Source organism: Ursus maritimus, unplaced genomic scaffold (assembly GCF_017311325.1).
Source record: "Ursus maritimus isolate PB19 unplaced genomic scaffold, ASM1731132v1 scaffold_33, whole genome shotgun sequence".
Lineage (NCBI taxonomy): Eukaryota > Metazoa > Chordata > Mammalia > Carnivora > Ursidae > Ursus > Ursus maritimus.
Window position 1 is genome coordinate 11218753 of NW_024425897.1, and position 21654 is coordinate 11240406.

At 42.8% G+C, this 21654-nt stretch overlaps 1 protein-coding gene across 3 annotated transcripts in view; it reads right to left on the minus strand.

Annotated features, from left to right (window-relative positions):
• Positions 1-15359, minus strand: part of PISD (phosphatidylserine decarboxylase) — a 42051-nt gene extending 26692 nt beyond the window's left edge. The window contains exons 1-3 of one of the 3 annotated variants that reach the window (XM_040619764.1): positions 15260-15359; positions 5125-5204; positions 1398-1573 (exon numbers count right to left, since the gene is read on the minus strand). In XM_040619764.1, coding sequence (XP_040475698.1) covers positions 1398-1573; positions 5125-5204; positions 15260-15324 — 321 coding nt within the window. In that variant the 5' untranslated portion in view covers positions 15325-15359. Of the gene's footprint in view, positions 1-1397; positions 1574-5124; positions 5205-15259 lie in introns of those variants that run through there. The other 2 variants (XM_040619765.1, XM_008710588.2) reach the window with 2 other exon arrangements.
• Positions 15360-21654: the final 6295 nt, after the last annotated feature.

Here is a 21654-nt window from a genome sequence, read left to right on the forward strand (position 1 = left end):
CTTGAGTGGGGTCATATGATCACAGTCTAACAAGTACTTTATTAACTTAAAGGAAAAGGTTTATTTACAGAGGAAACCACCAATGTCATGGGAAATAGAGTACAGCAAATTTTAAAAGCATGACTCACGTACTACGCAATTGCCCTTCGCTAAAAGGATTTTGTCATATACTACCAGAACACAAAAAGCCTTTTTTCTTTCTTGGTCTGAGATAGGCTACTATCAGTCCAAGATGTATGAACAGGCCAAAAAAAGGGTAGATATACAAGGGCAAGCAAAAACGTATCTCTCAGGGTAAGAGCCACCTCTGGATCTGTACGGCCAGCTAAGTCCCAGTTTTACGGGACTGTTGGAAATCAGATGAAATCCTTACACTGGATTCTACTGGAGGAAGAGAGTCAAAACCAAAATTCAAAACAGGATTTTAGGAGGAAGCCTATAAGGTAGCATGTGGTGTCCACGCCAACAAATACTCCTAGCTAAACTATGCTAGAGCTAGAAGGATCTCAGCTGGGTTCCAACCCAACCTGCCTTTTAGCTGTTTATACTACTTACAGCGTAGTCACACAGAGGACCAGACGGCAAGTGACAGGTTCAAGTCCACACAACTAGTGAGGGACGTGGTTGCGCCTCGCCTTCAGGACCCACGTGCCCTGGCCACTGGACTCAGCTGAGCTGGATCACCGATACGAAGAGGCTCAGGAAGAAACCCAAACGCATCATTCCAAACACCGTAAAGTCTCTATTTTCACTCTTCACCCCCCGGTTTTGCCCAGGCTATGAGATCTACTGATATTTCAGATCTTTCATTTGTTACACTATGGCTGAAAAGAAGGCATTTTTAAATTTATACCTTAATATTCAATTTCAACATTTACTGGATGTCTACTCTGAGTTACGTATCACCCTGGACCACCGAAGCACAACCAAGTAAGAGCTCACTGTACGTCACGCATGGTTCGACATCATCAAAGCCTGCCTCTACTGTGTGGCCCTGTTGCGGGGGAAGCATTTTGAGCAATAACAATAAGAATTTGATTATTTCAGTCTGGTTCCTGGTAAGAACTTATCCACATCACAAAAGTCCAATTGTTTCAGCTTATCCTCTTACAGAGCAGGGCATGAACGACTAGGATGCCAGCCGCAACACAAGGCGTGAGCTCTGAGGATTTCAACAGCAGGTAATTGCTACTCAGAGCCCTTGGGGAGACCAGGGGTAGGTCTGGACACAGAAAGGAAGCCTAACATGACGCCAGAGGCATAACGTCCGTGTCTGGCCAAAAACCCACTGGAGACACAAACTCCAAAAATGCACATTTCAACTTTGGGGCAATTTAAAAAGTGACAGAGACAGTTGTGCTAAAAGAGAACTCGAGGTAGCTCCCCCTTAGTCCTACCTCCCAGTGACCAGCAAGTTTGGGTGGAATCTCCAACCCCAGCTTCTCCAGCTCTCGTTCCCTGTAGTTCTCATACTGCCGGTAACCCGCATACCCGCCGCCTGTCACCAACAGAAGGGGCAGGGGACGCAGCAGGAACAAGGTTCGAGCAGAGGCAGTGTGGACTCTTCTGGCATCTGTAACAAAAAAAACGGAGAATTTTGAGACTGGGAGAAGCAACAGGGAGAGTCATGCAAACAGCACTAAAATGAGGTCCAGGAAACATCAGTGCATCTTTGACAGGCAGGTGCGACCCTGAGTCACTATTCAGACCCTTCTGTCTCCAAATTCCACCAATAAGTAAGGGACAAACATTTTAATTTTTATTATTATTATTATTTTTAGATTGTATTTATTTGACAGAGAGAGAGAGAACAAGCAGGGGAAACAGCAGAGGGAGAGGGAGAAGCAGACTCTCTGCCAAGCAGGGAGCCCGATGTGGGTCAATCCCAGGACCCCAGGATCATGACCCGAGGAGAAGGCAGACGCTTAACTGACTGAGCCACCCAGGCGCCCAAGGAACAAGCATCTTTCCTATGAAACTACAATGGACCTCAATTTCCACCACAGCCAGAGAATTTAAGATGAAAACACTGAATCACAGAGAGGTCAAGAAACTAAGCAAAGTTGCCAGGCTGGCTACCACCAGGTCCAGGACTGGGAATCGGGCACCATTTCTCACCCAGGACTCTCTGACCTTACTTTTACAGTCCAGAACCAATTCTGACTAGACACTAGTATTCTCAAATGTGAACTTCCATAAGCTCTTACAATTCAATGATTAAAAAAGACAACCCAATTTAAAAATATACACAGCATCTGAATAGACATTTCTCCAAAGAGGATATACAAATGGCCAATAAGCACATGAAAAGATGCTCAACTCTATTATGGGTTAACTATGTCCCCCCAGAACTCACATGCTGAGTCCTAACTCCCAGTACCCAGAATGTGACCTTACTTGGATATAGGGTCTCTAGAGAAGTAAACAAGATAAAATACGGTCATGGTGATGGGCCCTAATCCGATATGACTGGTATCCTTATAAAAAGGGAAAATTTGGAGACAGACATGCTTATGAAGAGAACGCCGTGTGAAGATGAAGGCAGAGACCGGGATGATGCTTCTATGAGCCAAAGAGGCCGCAGACTGCCAGCACACCATTAGAAGCCAGACCAGAGGCATGGAACAGGTTCTCCCTCCCAACCTTCAGAAGGAAGCAGCCCTGTGACACCCTGATCTCAGACCTCTGGTCTCCAACTTGAGTGTCTACTCTTTAAGCCTCTCGGTTTGCAGTACTGTTAGAGCAGCCGCAGCAAACCCGCACAACATCATCAGTAAGCAGGGAAATGCAAATCAAAACCAGAGGGAGGTACCACTTCAAACCCACTAGGATGGTTATAATCAAAGAGACAATTAAGTGTCGGCAAGGACGTAGAGAAAGTAGAACACTCATACGCTGCTGGTGGGATTGCAAAATGGGCCAGCCACTTTGAAAAACAGTTTGTCAGTTCCTCAAAATGTCCGTAAAATTACCATTATGACCCAGCAATCCTGCTATTAGGGATACTTCTGAGAGAAATGAAACCTACATCTACACAAAAACTTGTATAAGAATGTTCAACAGCAGCCAAAATGTAGAAACAACCCAAATGTCTATCAACTGGCAAATGGATAAAATGTTGTGTACCCATACAATGGAATATTATTTGATAATACAAAGGAATGAAGTACTGACATATGATAAAACATGAACCTCAAAAACATTATGGGAAAGAAGCCAGCCACAAAAGGCTGCATATTGTAGGATTTCATTCGCACGAAGTGTCCAGTATAGGAAACATACTATAGAGACATAAAGTAGATTAGTGGTTGCCAGGGGTTGGGGGGAGGGAGAAATGGGGAGTGATAGTTTACTGACTTGGGGCAGGGGGGAGGAATGAAAATGTTCTAAAATTAAATAGTGGTGATGGTTGCACAATTCTGAATATACTAAAAACCACTGAATTGCACGTTAAAAAGATGACTTTTATGGCATGTGGATTTTAACTCAATAACGCTGTTATTAAAACAAAATCTCAAGAGCCAAATCCCCAGGAGCCTACAGAAAACTGGAACATACCCTTCGTACTGCCTCTGACTTCCAATGGGAGGGAACCCTCCTGCTCCTGACATCACCAGCCCCCCACCACATTTTGGGTGTTCCTGTTTCTTCTTTTAATGAGCACGTGTGGATGTCCTTAATCTCTTCCATCTTCTAATTATTCCTAATGAAACCTTACTACTTCCCGACTAAATGTTCTATCTCTGACCAAGAAAGACTGACCATAAAGCAACTTTTTTTCCTCTTTCTGAAATATTTGGTGCCAAGAGATCTGTTGTACCCTCCTCACTGCAGTGAGCCACCATCCTAGACTGACTAGTCACGCTCCGCTGAATGCTGCCCGCTACACTAGTCCTTTCTTTGATTACATGTTTCGCCTTCTCAGAGGCTTACTTTGCCTCTCCAAAAAGTAGTAGTTAAGTAGAGACAGCCCTCTGCTACTGACCACCTCTCTGCTGGGCTCGTCACTTTATAAAAGCACTGCTTCCCTGCAGATCCAAGATTATGGCTCAATTTCTGAGGCTCCCCTTCTATCCTTCATGTGATTCCTACGTGCTGCAGCTCGCAAGTCCTAACGAAGCAGCGCCCAGATGTGCTGCTATTAACTACCATAAGAAACGTTCTGTTCTCGCTCTCACTAACCAATTTGTTTTATTCCCAAGGTACGCTCACTGGACAGTTCAAGATGGCTTCCGATACGATCGAATAAAAAGGACATGTAGATAACAAAGACATTTTCGTACAGGTTCAAATGGCTGCTTACAAAATCAGAGAAGTTCATAATCCGCAGTTTGGATGAGGGTGTGGGGAACTGATGTGCTCATGAGCACGTAAGCTGGAACAACCCTCTGTGAAAAGCAATTTGGCCTCAACACCGACTTGTACGGTTAGCTCTAACTTATGAAAAGCCAACTACAGTGAATCCACTTGCCTTTTTCTGCTTCTCAAATTCAAAGACTTTCTCAGAATTTTAATGTTCAACAAATAGTTTTTTTTTTTAAGATTATTTATTTATTTGAGAGAGCGTGAGCAAGGAAGCATAAATCTTTTTTTGACCCAGTCCCTTTATTTACCCTGAAGCTGCACTAAGATGTTACCACAGAAATGTCTGTAGTAAAAAAAAGCCTAGGGGCGCCTGGGTGGCACAGCGGTTGGGCGTCTGCCTTCGGCTCAGGGCGTGATCCCGGCGTTGTGGGATCGAGCCCCACATCAGGCTCCTCCGCTGGGAGCCTGCTTCTTCCTCTCTCACTCCTCTGCTGTGTTCCCTCTCTCGCTGGCTGTCTCTCTGTCACATAAATAAATAAAATCTTAAAAAAAAAAAAAAAAAAAAAGCCTAGAAACAACTTAAATGTCCAACACCAAAAGGTAGTCATCCGACAGAATCCTACGCAGCCAGTAACAACGATGAGGTAATGATCACTAGCGCTCCAGTGATAACTACATGCCAGACGCTCCAAGCACCCCACAGATAGAAGGTCATTTAATTCTACCGACAGCCCTACGAATTAGGAGCTGTTTCTCCCGGAGTGCTGATGAGCAAACTGAAGCACAGAGAGGAGAGCACCACCTCTAATTGCTACTTACTTGTGTAGAAGGCTCTGACAGGCAGCTTCCTTAAGGACGGTAGGAAGTGGCTCACGGCAGTGTTCTCACAGGAAAGGAGGCTATAATCAAGCAAAAATTAACCGTTAAACATTTATTTTAAAAATAAATAAATAAATAGAAAAATAAAATGTTTTTAAGTAGGCTCCACGCCCAGCGTGGAGGCCAACGTGGGGCTTGAACTCACAACCCTGAGGATCAAGACCTGAGCTGAGATCAAGAGTCAGCTGCTTAACTGACTGAGCCACCCAGGTGCCCCTATCTTAAATTTTTTTTTTAAGATTTTATTTATTTATTTGAGAGAGAAAGAGCACAAGCGGGGAGAGGGGTCCCTCTCCCTCAGCCCCTCCACCCACTCCTGCTTGCTATTTCTCTCCCTCCCTCTCTCTCAAATAAAACCTTAAAAAAAAAAAATTTCTTTAGGGACACCTGGGTGGCTCAGTTGGTTAAGCACTTGCCTTTGGCTCAGGTCATGGTCCCTGAGTTCTGGCCCACATCGGGCTCCTTGCTCAGCGAGAAGCCTGCTCCTCCCTCCACCGGCCGCTCCCCCTGCTTGTGTGCTCTCTCTCACTCTGACAAATACATTTTTTTTTTTAATTCTTTTAAAAAAAGTGACGGGGCGCCTGGGTGGCTCAGTCGGTTAAGTGGCTGACTTTGACTCACATCACGATCCCAGAGTCCTAGGAATGAGCCCCACATCAGGCACCCCACTCAGTGGGGAGTCTGCTTCTCCTCCTCCCTCTGCCCCTCCCCTCGTGCTCACTGGCTGGCGCGCTCTCTCTCTCTCACAAATAAGTAAAACCTTAAAAAAAATTTTTTTAAATGTGGATCAATTGGCAAAACTTGGATACAATGTATGCATTCAATAACTTATATTAATGTTAATTTCATAGGTTTGACCACTGTACTATGGTTGTGAGAAAATGATCTTGCAGGAAGAAGGATGAAAGTTCATAGTAAATGAGTATCAAATCTGTAATTTTCTCTCAAGTGTTTCAGGGGAAAAAAAAATATGTATATATATATACACACACACACACACAAACACATAGAGAAGAGGGAGAGAAAGGGAGAATAGTAAAGCAAATGCGGTCGACATTTGGGGAATCTGGGTAAATGGTATTTGGGAATGCTATTTATTACTTTTATAACTTTTCTGTAAGTCTGAAACTATTTCACAATAAAGTTATTTTTTCTTAATTAAGCATAAGATCATAATAGGCAGTAGAGCCAGCACTCTTACACAAAGCCGTATGTTTCCATACCACAAAAGAACAACTGTACACAGCCTTGTAAACGTCCTACTCACTGAAGAATCTAATACTGAAACTTTAAATTTTAAATGTTTGGCCTGGAAAAAAAAAATGACACAAACAAACCACGTGGGACTATTCTAATATACCTCAGGTCCGGAAGGGTCACTTAATTAAGAATTTTTGAATTTTCTTTTGTGGCTACTTTGCTATTTTGTCAAGCTAGTTTGACAGAGTGAATAGGTTTCAAGCCTTCTCGGAAAAAAATTACCAACAACTTTCACAGCTTTCTACCCTAAGAAAACATTATTTCTGATTCAGTTTGTTTCTCTGTTTCACCTTCACCCAGGGAAACTGGATATTTTCCCAGTGGGAGTAAGGGACTGCCATCGAGGAAAGCATTCATGAACTTTTAGTTAAAAACTGGATCTCCTGGGGCACCTGGATGGCTCAGTCAGTTAAGCGTCTGCCTTCGGCTCAGGTCATGATCCCAGGGTCCTGGGATCAAGCACCGCGTCAGGATCCCTGCTCAGTGGGAAGCCTGCTTCTCCCTCTTCCTCTGTGGCTCCCCCTGCTTGTGCTCTCTCTCTGGCAAATAAATAATTTTCTTTAAAAACTGGATCTCCCCTAATCAAGGAGCAAATATCCCCCTTTCAATTCAGATAGCACTTTGGTTTCCCCAAATTTTGACCTGAAATTTAAAGTAAAGAAGCTATATCCTGGTCAGTAAACGCTTCTTTTTCTGCTGGAGCCCTTTATGATAGAAGCAATAATTTAATAAACTGTCTACATTGCTACTTTTGTGGAAAACAGAACTGCATGTATGAGCTTCCTACAATAATACTCACTTTCATGGATATTTAGTAGTTGTGTCTTATACAGATATCCTGCAAACTGATACAGATATCAGATTAAGGCACCTTCATTTTTTTTTACTTGAAATTGACTTAAAACATCCTCATGGCATGGTGCTAATATGGCTAATGTGATGGATCTGATTCTCTGATAGGCGAGTCAGGTTTGCATGGAGAAAAGTGTGGGACCATGATAATCACCACCATGAAGGCCAGGGAGACGTACAGCTATTAACACAAAGAAGGGTAATGTTTCAGTATATGAATGTTCTTTCAGCACTGAACAATGCTCATTTCTCTTAGACTGGAAACTCCCACTACAAAAGCCAGAAGCCTCAAACCCTGCTTTCCAAACAGAATTAGAACAAGAAGCATAAAAACTGACTAAAGGTACATTGTTGTGTTCTGTACACTGCTGTTATGTGTTCCAGAATGAATGCTGAACCTCCCAACTAAAAGAATGTTTGCAGACTGTTTGAATAAGGCTTCCCCCCCACCCTTGGCTGGGGGAGGTATGAATGAGAGATAATTGTCTAGCCACTGGAACCAGACACACGGCACTCAGGTGGTTTCTCTTGCGTGTGGGTCTTCCCCCTTGGCAGCCGTGCCCCAGAACACAGAGCTCGGCTCTCCTGTATACCACCGTAGCCCCATCTCCTGGAAAAAATGCCCAGCAAATGTGTCATTACACCAATTTGTCTTTTATTACTGGATCATTTTTTTTTAAGATGTTATTTATTTATTTGAGAGAGAGAGAGAGCACAAGCAGGTGTAGAGGCAAAGGGAGAGGAAGAAACAGACTCCCCACTGAGCAGAGAGCCCAATGTGGATCTTGATCCCAGGACCCTGGGATCATGACCTAAGCCTAAGGCAAATGCTTAAGTGACTGAGCCACCCAGGCACCCCTATTACTGGACATTTCTGTCCTCATATAAATCCTGTACTTTCTCCAATCTTACCTAACATGTATCTCTAGCTTCCACCCCACTTTTCTTCTCTCCTTCATAACAAGCTCTTAAAAAGAACTAAGTTCACTCTTAACCAGAAAAATCCTAGAAGAGAACACAGGCAGTAATCCCTCTGACATCAGCTGTAGCAACTTTGTCCTAGATAGGTCCCCTGAGGAAGGGAAACAAAAGCAAAAATAAACTACTGGGAAAATAAAAACCTTCTCCACAGTGAAGGAAACAGCCAACAAAACTAAAAGGCAACCTATGGAATGGGAGAAGATATTTGCAAATGTTGTATCCAATAAAGGGTTAGTATCCAAAATATATAAAGAACTTATAAAACTCAACACCCAAATAACAAATAATTCAAATAAAAAATGGGCAGAAGACATGAACAGACATTTCTCTAAAGAAGACATCCAGATGGCCAACAGTCATATGAAAAGGTGCTCATCATTTGTCATCAGGAAATGCAAATCAAAACTACAATGCAATATCACCTCACACCTGTCAGAATGGCTAAAATCAGCACAAGAAACAATAGGTGTTGCCAAGGGTGCAAAAAAAAAAGAAACCCTCTTGCACTGTTGTTGGTTGGAATGCCAACTGGTGCAGCCACTGTGGAAAACAGTATGGAGGTTCCTCAGAAGTTTAAAAAAGAAATTATGGGGGCACCTGGGTGGCACAGCAGTTAAGCGTCTGCCTTTGGCTCAGGGCATGATCCCGGCATTATGGGATCGAGCCCCAAATCAGGCTCCTCCACTATGAGCCTGCTTCTTCCTCTCCCACTCCCCCTGACTGTGTTCCCTCTCTCGCTGGCTGTCTCTATCTCTGTCGAATAAATAAATAAATAAATAAATCTTTAAAAATAAATAAATAAATAAATAAATAAAAATAAAAAAGAAATTATGATCCAGTAATCACACTACTGGATATTTACCCAAGAAATACAAATACACTAACTCAAAGGGATACATGTACCCCTATGTTTATAGCAGGATTATTTACAATAGCCAAGATATGGAAGCAGCCCAAGTATCCATCTACCGATGAATGGTTAAAGAAGATGTGGTGTGTGTGTATATATATATGTATGTATATACACACGTCACACACACACACACACACAATGGAGTATTATTCAGCCATAAAAAAGAATGAAATCTTGCCATCTGCAATGACATGCGTGGACCCAGAGAGTTAATGCTAAGCAAAATGGGTTAGATAAAGACAAATAACAAATGATTTCAGTCATATGTGGAATTTAAGAAACAAAACAAACGAGCAGACGGCAAAAAAAGAAAAAAAGGGAGAGAGACAAACCAAGAATGAGACTTTTTTATAACTATAGAGAACAAGTGGAAGTTACCAGAGGGGAGGAGGATAGAGGGATGAGTTAGATAGGTGATGGGGATTAAGGAGAGCACTGTGATGAGCACTGTGTGTCGTATGGAATTGCTGAAGCACTATATTGTACATCTGAAACTAATATAACACCGTATGCTAACTAACTGGAATTAAAATAAAAACTTAAAAAGGGCGCCCGGGTGGTTCAGTCACTTAAGCATCTGCCTTTGGCTCAGGTCACTACCCCAGAGTCCTCGGATTGAGTCCCAAGTCTGCTTCTCTGCCCCTCCCCTGGCTCATGCACATTCTCTCTCTCTCTCTGTCTCTCTCGTTCATGCTCTCTCAAATAAATAAAATCTTTTAAAAAAATAAACAAAAACTTAAAAAAAAAAAAGAGCTAGGTCCACTGTCACTACTTCTCACTTCCCACCTCCCACCCTCTCTTAATCCTGCTCAACTAGGCTTTTGTTCCTATCCTGTTACCCCGTCAAGGTCACCAACAACCTCCATGTTGCCGACACCAGCACATGTTTCTTGGGTCTCATATTATTTGAACTCTCACCTGCCACAACTGATCCCTTTCTCTTTTTTTCTTGAGGTATAACCGACATGTAACATTGTTAGTCTCAGACAACATGAGTCAATATCTGTATATAATCTGTAGAGATTGCAAAATGATCACCACAGTAAGTCTAGTTAACATGTGTCGACATACAGCTACAAAACTTCTTTTCTTGTGATGAGAACTTTTAAGATGGACTCTCCTAGCAACTTTCAAGTATGCCATACAATATTATTAACTATATATCCCCATGACTTATTTATTTTAGAACTAGAAGTTTGTACCTCTTAACCTCCTCACCCTTTCTCCTTCCTGAAACACATCTCTCACATGGCTTCCGGGATCCTGATTTTCCCCCTGCCTCTCTGGTCTCTCCCTAACTTCAAACTGTTGCCATGCCCAAGGTTCAGATCCCTTTTCCATCTACACTCTTCCTAGAGTTGCTCATCTAGTCCCCCGCCTTTATTTTTTTTTTTTTAATTTTAATTCCAATAGTTAACACACAGTATTATATTAGTTTCAGGTGTTCAATATAGTGATTCAACAATTCCATACATCACTCAGTGCTCAACAAATATATGGCTTAATCCCCATCACCTATTTCACCCATCCCCCCAGTCACTTGTCTTTAAATAGCCAGACACTGATGATTCCCTCACTGCTCCTCCAGAGATGTCCAGATCCATTATTTTCAACTGGCTACTCAACATCCCGACTCTTCATCATCTCAAACTGTGTTTGTCCAAAACACAACTCCTAACCCTCCCTCCCTAACTCCCCTTCAACCTGCTCCTTCCCCCAGAGGTGTCCATCTGCAGTGAGACTAGTCAGGTGTTTATCAAATCCACTTCTTCTTCTTCCTGGGCATCCAAAACATGGTGTTTCCCAGCTTCCTCTGCAGTAGGGTGTGACCACAGAACTGCGTTCTAACCAATGTGAAGACCATTCAGGTTTCCAGGCATCCACCTCCAGGCTTTCCCCTCGGCCTGCTCGCTGCAGACAAAAATGCAGAGCTTGGAAAGCCATGTGCTAAAGACAGCAGGAGCATCCCTGAATTACTGTGGCCCCACTGATCAGGAGCACCCCCTGGGACTTTACAAGATCGAGATATAAACCTACTGTGTTAAGTCAGAGATCCTGGGGTTTACCTGTTACCATAGCAACATTACTATAATATACCATCTCAGCAAAAGGTATCACCCTTCACACAGCTACACAAATCAAAACCCTAAGACTCATTCTTACAGAAGTCCCTTCTTTCTCACTATCCATATTCAGTTTACTGGCGAGACAGGAGGACTCTTCCTTTAAAATATATCTTTATCTGCCTAGGGGCACCTGGCTGGCTCAGCTGGAAGAGCACGCAACTTGTTCTCAGGGTCGTGAGTTCAAGACCCAAGCTGAGTGTAGAGATTACTAAAAAAAATAAACTTAAAATGTGTGTGTGTGTGTGTGTGTGTGTGTGCGTGTGTGTGTACCTTCTGCCTATTTCTCACTGCCTATTTCTCACTGCCACCACTACTCACACCCAGCCCAAAACACCTGATTCTCCTACCAGATGACTGTGAAGGCCTGTTCTCCAATCTCCAGTTTTCACTCTTGGCCCTCTGTATCCCATTCACCGCAAAACAGCCAAAGTCATCTTTTCAAAACAGAAAATAAAACCAGACCTATGTACTTGGTCCTTGCTGGATTCTCAGATATCCTGCTGCCTTCCATCTCCTTCCTACTCATTCCTCTTGCTACTCCTAGTACCCACCACACCTTTGCCTCTTTCCACAACCTTGCATTCGCTGTTTGTTCTACTGGGCACACCCTTCTATGTGACTCACTCCCTCATCAGTCAGTTCTCTGTGAAAAGGTTTCCTCCTGAGTTTGGCTTTCCTGACCACCATATGCCCAAGAGTTGCCCCTATCAAGCACTAACCCTTTAATTACTTTGTTTTTTTTATAGCACTTCTTGCTACCTGGAATGAACAGATTACATATATACATATACATATATATGTGTGTGTGTGTGTGTGTGTGTGTATCTATCTATCTCCATCTATTTACTGTCCATATCCTTTTGAAAAATTTTATTTATTTATTTGACAGAGAGAGAGAGAGCACGCGCACAAGAAAACACAAGTGGGGGAAGCAGCAGGCAGAGGGAGAGGAAGAAGCAGGCTCCCCAATGAGCAAGGAGCCTGATGCGGGGCTTGATCGCAGGACTCTGGGATCATGACCTGAGCTGAAGGCAGACACTTAACCATCTGAGCCACCCAGGCGCCCCAACTCTCCATATCCCTTGATGAACATAGGGGTTTGTCAACCTTCTCACTGAACTCCAATCTCAATGGTGAGATTAAGCCCCAAGGGATGAACAGATAAGTTCAATCAGATGTCTCTTCTAGCTGGTGACTCATGTGGGCATCCTGCAAACAGGTGGTTAAAGCCCATGAGTGAGCACACAAGTCTGACTGTATGGCTCACTGCCACTCACTAGCAGTGTGACTTTAGAAATGTAATTAATTCTAAGCCTCAATTTCTCCACCTGTAAAAACAGGATCTACCTCATTAAGACTACCTAAGACAATCATGAAAAATTGGCACCTGGTTACATATTACTATTATTTAAAGTAACAGAGTTTATGGGCTCCTGGTTGGTTCAGTTGTTTAAGTGTCTGCCTTCAGCTCAGGTCATGGTCCTGGGGTCCTGGGATGGAGCCCCGCATCGGGCTCCCTGCTCAGCAGGGAACCTGCTTGTCCCTCTCCTCCCCGCTCGTGCTCTATCTCTGTCTCTCTCTCTCTCTCTCAAATGGATGGGTAAAATCTTTAAAAACAAACAAACAAACAAATAAACAAACAAATAAATAAATAAAGTAACAGAGTTTATATTCAGGTGGCACACCCTGGGATGGCTCTATCAATTGGCTACGACTAAGGGGCACCTGGCTGGCTCAGTCAGTGGAATATGTGACTTGCGACCTCAGAGTTGCGAGTTTGTGCCCCATGCTGGGGGTAGAGATTACTTAAAACAAAACAAAAAAAAACAACTGTCTATGACCAATGTTCATGCTGACTGGTCTGTGCCCATACTGCCATGGTTATGAAATACTTTAACATCATCTCTGGTGGTGATGCTTTAACTGTAGTCCTTCTATCTCTCCTGCTTTCTGAAGTTACGAAAGCTCTCCTAAAAACGACACGGCAGACCTTCTGAAGGCCTTATTCCACATTCCCTCTCTTATTAGTGTTTGGTGTTTTCTCTCTTCTACTAAACTGCAAAGTTCTTTAAACACAGAGCTAATTTCAAATACTGTATCTTTTAATTCCTCTCTTCCCTCCCTTTCCCCATGGTTCCTGGCACTGTGTTTTGCAGTGGTAGTAATATCATAAATACTTCTGAATGAAAGTCTTCCATAAGCAACCACTCCCTAGGTACTAAGTCCATACTTACCTGAACCTAAGAATCATCTGAGGCACTTGGCAGCCCCAAGCAACTACACCTACTGAATCTGAATTCGGCAGCAAGGTGGGGATATATCCAGGAATCGCAATTTCTAATAAACATCCACCCTATTATTTTATCAAACAAGTTTGAGAAACATGGCCATTAATTATCACCCAAGATGTTGCTTTCTCTTTGTTCTATCACCTGCCACACATTGCCCAGTTACTGAAAAAAAATTCCCCTGCAATACGAGGCTTTCATCTATATGTCTCACACACATGCTTTACTTAAAACTTAAGGAAATGCTGTCTTTTTGGGTTTTGTGTTATCAATATATACCTTTGAAAATTAAAAGTTCTTATTGTGCCCAAATCCTCATTCCTTCCAACCACTACACCTAAATCCAGTCTCATTTATCTCCATTGATACTAAAGTATGACTCCCCACCTCCAACCCCTTTTGTAACTATGGTGAGTACATCCTCCACATCATCATTTTAAAAAAATATCTTAAGAGTGTCATTTTTTAGTCTAACTCATGACACAGTTTAGCTGAATTCATGGCAGACTCATAAACAGCACAGCTGGTATTAATACGAAATCAGAGACCCTCCAGTCCAAATCCCAACAGTTACTCCACATTGCAGAGCCCCCTCTTGAGAGAACTACACCATTTCTGAATAGTCAATGATAGGAGAGTAAAGCGTTCATGGTAAGGCCAGTTTCTGTTCCCTCTCAGCCCAAATCCAGTGTCCTTTTACTTCCCCAAATTACAATGACAGGTCACCACCTCTGGTCACAGAGCAAGTTTTGGTTAACGCTGACAAAATTAACCCTGCCGGAAAAAACAAAAATCACCGTGAGACTCTCACACCCTCGCTCTTTGAAATGACACCAAGCAGCCAACTCTGAGTCATAGCTACCAACATTTTAATCCATTTTCCGGGAGTCCAAACGCTCCCAAGCTATTTCTGAATAATAAATGCCCTCATGGTGGGCAGTCTGGGGGGAAGGTCCATGCATGAGAGAGAGAGGTAGGCTGGTCGGGGTCCTGGTTCTGCCACTAACTGGCTGGGTGAAACTGAGCAGGTCCCTCCCGCTCTCAAGGCCTCAATTTCGCCAATTCCAAAACCAGCTAGATTTAGATGATCCCTCAGATCTCTTCCAATTCTAAGAACCTAAAACTTGGAAGTCAGTCCCCACAGTAACAAAGATCCTAATTCCTTATAGACTATTCTAGATTACCAAATCCAACCTCTTCGCTTCAAAGACCAAGAACCCGAAATGAAAGCCCCCGACGACTTCCAGTCCAAAGCTCTTCCCACATCTTACTGCTCCTCCAAGAACACAAAACTCGAAAACTGGAGTCCACACCAGCCTCGACTCTAGCGGAGGGCACGCAGCCTATTCCATCTGTTTCGTTTGTTTGGGTTTTTTTGTGGGGTGTTTTTGTTTTGTTTTGTTTGGTCCCTTCTGCACTTCCACCTAGCTAGAAAGGGCAAAGCGAGAGCGCTTAGGACAGACCCTAAATAAATCCGGACCTCCCTACGCGCCGGCAGTCGCACCTGCCCCCGAGCTCTACGTGAAGGTGGATGGCTGTCTTTACCCGACCCCTCCTCAGGGAGCCCGCAAAAGAGAAACGTTTTCTCCCTCCTGACACTCCGGCTCGGCCCAGGCCGCCTCCCACCCCGAGACAGCCTCCCCAGGAAGCTATACCTGCTCCGCCACGGCGCGACCCCGCACAGCAACCTCAGGTACCGCCGCCCCACGGACGCCGCCATCTTATCTCCTCCTTCTTTGCGGGCCACGCCCCCTTTCCACAATTGTGGCGCATGCGTGTGACGTTACGAGCATAGCGCTCACGGAACCAATGAGGAACGCTGTGGGCTGTGGGCGGAGACGGCTAAGCTCCTCCCCATGGGGGGCTCCCCGCCCCATCAGCCCGGCTCTTCGGGCACCTACAGAACCGGGTTGGGTAGGTTTCTGTTGTGTTGCATCGGAATCTGGGTGCAATGTCGCCAGTCCTCTTTCTTTCTACTGGCGTGCGTTTCCTCATGCGCCTGGAAAATGATTCACCCAAGATCTGAGAATGTATCAGCTTAGCCAATTCCCTTATTTACAGACGGAGAAGCTAAGAGAATCCACCGCTCATCTACCATTTACTCCGCGCTCCCTAAGTGCGAGGCTCCGCTCTGAGCATATCTCGTTCTTACTTTCCCAAATTGGAGAAATATAGCTCCACTTTTCCCTCCCCAGTCTGCTAATCACAGTTGTCTTCACCAGACATTTGACACAAGAGGATATATTGCCTGGTGCCTGCAGTTATTTCTGTGTGGTTCTTTAAGCCCAAATAGTGCACAACCAACTCCCCCAGAGAGCCTAACAGGCATCAGGTTTCCTGTTGGAGGGAAGACACCTCCTTCTATGGGCCTTTAAAATATGAGGGGGGGAGGAATGTATAGAATTGGTTTACTATTCAACTGTGACTAATAACTCAAAAGGAGGGGGCGGGGTTATTTCAAAATAAAGTGCATTTTGGAAAACTGAAATATCCACATGCAAAAGGATGAAGTGGACCCTTTCCTTACACCACATACGAAAAGTAACTCAAAATGAATCAAAGACCTAAACTTAAGAATTAAAACTATAAAACTCTTTTTTTTTTAAGATTATATTTATTTATTTGAGAGAGAGCGCGAGAGGGAGGGAAGGGCAGAGGGAGAGGGAGAAGCAGACTCCCTGCTGAGCAGGGAGGTGGGGGTGGGGCTCTGGGATCGTGACCTGAGCCCAAGGTAGACACTTAACCGACTGAGCCACCCAAGAGCCCCAAACTATAAAACTCTTAAAAGAAAATATAAAGGAAACCATCATGACTTTGGATTCAGCAGTAATTTTTTGAGTGTAACACCGAAACGCAAAGACAACAAAATAATATCAATTGAACATCAAAATTAAAACTTTCGTACACCAAAGGACAGTATCAAGAGAATTCAAAGACAATCCACAGAAATCGAGAAAATATTTGTAAATCCTATATCTCTGATAAGCATCTAATATCCAGAATATATGAAGAACTTCTAAAATTCTGAAACTTCTAAAACAAGCAACCCAATCAAAATATGGACAAAAAATGAGCAGTCGTTTCTCCAAAAAAAATCATACAAATGGCTAATAAGATGCTCGACATCACTAGTCATTAGGGAAATGCACATCAAAATCACAATGAGATACCAACTTCACATCCATTAGAATGATTATAAATTATTTTTAAATGGAAAATAACAAGGGTTGGTAAGGATGTGGAAAACCTAGAATCCTTGTGCATTGCTAGTGTAAGGTAAAATGGTACAGCCACTATGGAAAACAATTTGGTAATTCCTCAAAAAGTTAAACACAGAACTATGATATGATCCAGCAATTTCACTCCTACGTATACGCTCAAAAGAACTGAAAGCAGGGACTCAGGGGCGCCTGGGTGGCTCAGTCCTTAAGCATCTGCCTTCGGCTCAGGGCGTGATCCCAGAGTCCTGGGATCGAGCCCCACATCAGGCTCCTCTGCTGGGAGCCTGCTTTTTCCTCTCCCACTCCCCCTGCTTGTCTCTCTCTCACTGGCTGTCTCTCTCACTGGCTGTCTCTGTGTCAAATAAATAAATAAAATCTTTAAAAAAAAAAAGAAAACAGTGACTCAGATACATGTACACCAATGTTTATAGCAGCAGTATTCACAATAGCCAAAAAGTGGATTTATAGATGAATGAATAAATAAAATGTGATATATCCATATAACAGAATATTATTCAGCTATAAAAAGGGGTGAAGTATCGATACATGCTACAACATGTATAAACTTTAAAAACATTATGGTAAGTAAATTAGCCAGGCACAAAAGGACAAATATTGTATGATGCCACATGAAGTACCTAGAATGGCAAATTTATAAATAGAAAGTAGAATAGAGGTTACCAGAAGCTGGGAGGAGGGGAGATTGGGGAGTTGATAGGTACAAAGTTTCTGTTCGGGACGATGAAAAAGTTCTGGAAATAGTGGCAATTGTCTAACATTGTGAATATACTTGATGTCACTGAATTATACATTTAAAAATGTTACATATACTTTATCACAATTTTTGAAAAAAAGTCAGTTGAGGGGCACCCGCATGGCTCAGTTGGTTGGGCATCTGACTTTGGCTCAGGTCATAATCTCAAGGTCCTAGGGTTGAGCCCTGAGTTTGGCTCCCTGCTCAGCGGGGAGTCTTCTCGCTCTCCCTCTGCCTCCCCTCTCCCCCATGGCTTGTGCTCTCTCAAATAAATAAATAAAATCTTAAAAAATAAATAAAAAGTTAAAAGTCAGTTGATAAGAAATGTTGAGAAGAATATGTGTGGAGAAATCACAACCTTCATACTGTTGGTGGGAATGTGAAAAGATGCAGTTTCTTTAGAAAACAATCTGGCAGTCCCTCAACAATTAACCATAGAGTTACCACCAGATGTCCCAGCACTTCCACTTGTAGGAATATACCCAAGAGAAATTAAAATGTATGTCTACACAAAAACCTGTGTGGACCGATACATGTTACAACATTGGTGAACCTTGAAAACATTATGCTAAGTGAAAGAACCCACTCTCAAAAGACCACATATTGTGGGGCGCCTGGATGGTTCCATTGGTTAAGCGACTGCCTTCGGCTCAGGTCACGATCCTGGAGTTCCGGGATCAAGTCCTGCATCGGGCTCCCTGCTCGGGGGGAGTCTGCTTCTCCCTCTAACACTACTCCCTCTCGTGCTCTGTCTCTCCCCCTCTCTCTCATTCTCTCTCTCTCAAATAAATAAATAAAATCTTTTTTAAAAAGACCACATATTGTATTATTCTATTCATAAGAAATATCCAGAACAGAGAAATCTACAGAGACAGAAAACAGATAGTAAATGCCTAGGGCTGGGGAAGAGGGAATGAGGGGATGAGGGATAACTAAGGGTACGAGGTTAAAAAAAAAAAAAGATTATTTATTTGAGAGAGAGAGTAACAGAGAGCATGAGAGGGGAGAGGGTCAGAGGGAGAAGTAGACTCCCCCCTGAGCAGCAAGCCCCACGCAGGACTTGATCCCAGGACCCCAGGATCATGACCTGAGCCAAAGGCAGACGCTTAACCAAGGGAGCCACCCAGGTGCCCCAGGGTATGAGATTTTTGAGGGGTTGATGAAAATGTTCTAAAACTGACTGTGGTGATGATAAACATATCTATGAATATACTAAAAACCATTGAAGTGTCAACTTAAAATGGGTGAATTTGGGGGCGCCTGGTCTTGATCTCAGGATTCTGAGTTCAAGCCCCACATTGGGCTCCATACCGTGGAGCCTCCTTTAAAAAATAATAAAATGGGTGAATTATATGGTATGTGAACTATATCTCAATAAAGCTGTTTAAAATCTTGTATTTCTATTTATTACTGGAATACAGAAATATACTTGATATTTATATCTGAGCTTGTATCTGATGTGATGTTTGGGGTAGGTGTTTGTAATAGATATTTTTCTGATTGAAAGTCTTCCCTTCTATTGCTACTATGGGTAAAGTTTTTATCATAAGTGAGGGTATACAAATGTACATTTTGGCATCGGTTAAGATGAGCGTGTATTGTTGGCTTTTTTCCTCCCAAATTCTGTTAATGTGGTGAATTACATTGATTTTCTTTTATTTTTTAAAACAAATATATTGAGATATAATTCACATACCATACAATTCAACCATTTTAAGTGTACAACTCAATGGTTTTTAGTATATCTACAGGGATTGTGCAACCATCACCATAATGAATTACATTTCATCACCCCAAAAAGAAACCCCACACCCTTTAGCTATCACTCCTTTGTTCCCCATTTCCACCTCCCCAGCCCTAAGCAATGAGTAATCTACTTTCTGTCTCCACAGGCTTCCCTATTCTGGATTTTCCTGTGAATGGAATCAAATAATATGTAGACTTTTTAAAAAGATTTTATATATATATTTGAGAGAGAGACAGAGAGAGCACAAGCAGGGGGAGGGGCAGAGGGAGAGGGAGAAGCAGACTCCCCACCGAGCAGGGAGGCTGATGCAGGACTGGATCCCAGGACCCGGAGATCACGACCTGAACTGAAGTCAAACGCTTAACCGACTGAGCCACCTAGGCACCCCTAATATGTAGACTTTTTTTAAAAAATATTTTATTTATTTATTTGACAGGGACAGCCAGCGAGAGAGAACACAAGCAGGGGGAGTGGGAGAGGAAGAAGCAGGCTCCTCGCGGAGGAGCCTGATGTGGGGCTCGATCCCAGAACATCGGGATCATGCCCTGAGCCGAAGGCAGATGCTTAACGACTGTGCCACCCAGGCGCCCCTAATATGTGGACTTTTGTAACTGGCTTCTTTCACTTAGCATAATGTTTTCAAGGTTCAACCATGTTGTAACATCTATCAATACTTCATTTCTTTTCATTGCCAAACAATAATCCATTGTATGGATATACCGCATTTGTCTGTCCATTCACAGTTGATGGACGTTTGGGTCATTTCTACCTTTTGGTGATTATGAATAATGGTGCTATAAACATTCATATATAATTTATTGTATGAACAAATATTTTCATTTCCCTTGCGTATATATCTAGGAGTGGAATAGCTGGCTTGTATGTTAACTCAATTGTTAATTGTTTGAGGAACTGCGGGATTGTTTCCCAAGACGGCTGTACCATTTTACATTCCACCAACCGTGTATGAGAGTTAGAGTCCCACCAGCAGTACGTGAGGGTTTGGATTTCTCCATACCTTGTCAACACTTGTTATTTTCTGTCTTTTTAAAATTATTATTATTACATCCATCCTAATGGGTATGAAGCAGTATCTCATTATGGTTTTGTTTGCATTTCTCTGATGACTAATGATGTTTAGCATCTTTTCATGTGTTTATTAGCTATTTGCATACCTCCCTTGAAGAAACGTCTATTCGGATCCTTTTCCATTTTTAAATTGGGTTGCCTTTTATTATTAAGTTGTAAGAGTTCCTTATATATTCTAATATAATTCCTTTATCAGATATATGATTTGCAAATACTTTCTCCCATTCTGTAAGTTGTCTTTTCATTTCTTTTTTTTATTTTTTTAAAAGATTTTATTTATTTATTTGACAGAGATAGAGACAGCGAGCGAGAGAGGGAACACAAGCAGGGGGATTGGGAGAGGAAGAAGCAGGCTCATAGCGGAGGAGCCTAATGTGGGGCTCGATCCCAGAACGCCGGGATCACGCCCTGAGCCAAAGGCAGACGCTTAACGACTGCGCCACCCAGGCGCCCCTCGATCTGCTAATATTTTATTTAGTTTTTTTGCTTCTACGTTGCAAGAGAGAATGGACTATTATTTTCTCTCTCTCTCTCTCTTTCCTTTCTTTCTTCCTCCTTTCTCCCTTCCTTCCTCCCTCCCTCTTTTCTTTCTTTCTTTCTTTCTTTCTTTCTTTCTTTCTTTCTTTCTTTCTTATGCTCTTGTCAGGTTTTTATTATCATAAGCCAATGTGCCCTTCTCTTTTTCAATTCTCTGGAAAGTATAAGAATGGTGATACATCGTCCTTAAAATTTGGAAGAATTCATCAGCAAAGCAACATACATGGAGGGACATTCAATCACCAATGGAATACATTTGGTAGACATGGGGCACCTGGCTGGCTCAGTCAGTGGAGCATGCAACTCTTGATCTTGGGATTGTGAATTTGAGCCCCACGTTGGGTATAGAGAGTACTTAAAAATAAAATCTTTAAAAAAAAGTTTAATAGACATGGTGTTTGTTCAGGTTTTCTATTCTTGTGTTAGTTTGGTAAATCGTCTTTTCTTCTAGGAATTTGTTCATTTTATCTAAAATTTCAGTTAATTGGCACAAACGTGTTCCTAACATTCTTTTTTTTTTTTAAGACTATGTATTTATTTGAGAGAGAGAGTGAGTGAGTAAGAGAGAGAGAAAGAGAGAGAGCATGAACAGGGGGGAGGGCCAGAGAGAGAGGGAGAAGCAGACTCCCTGCTGAGCAGGGAGCCCGATGTGCGGCTTGATCCCTGGACTCCAGGATCATGACCTGAGCCGAAGGCAGATGC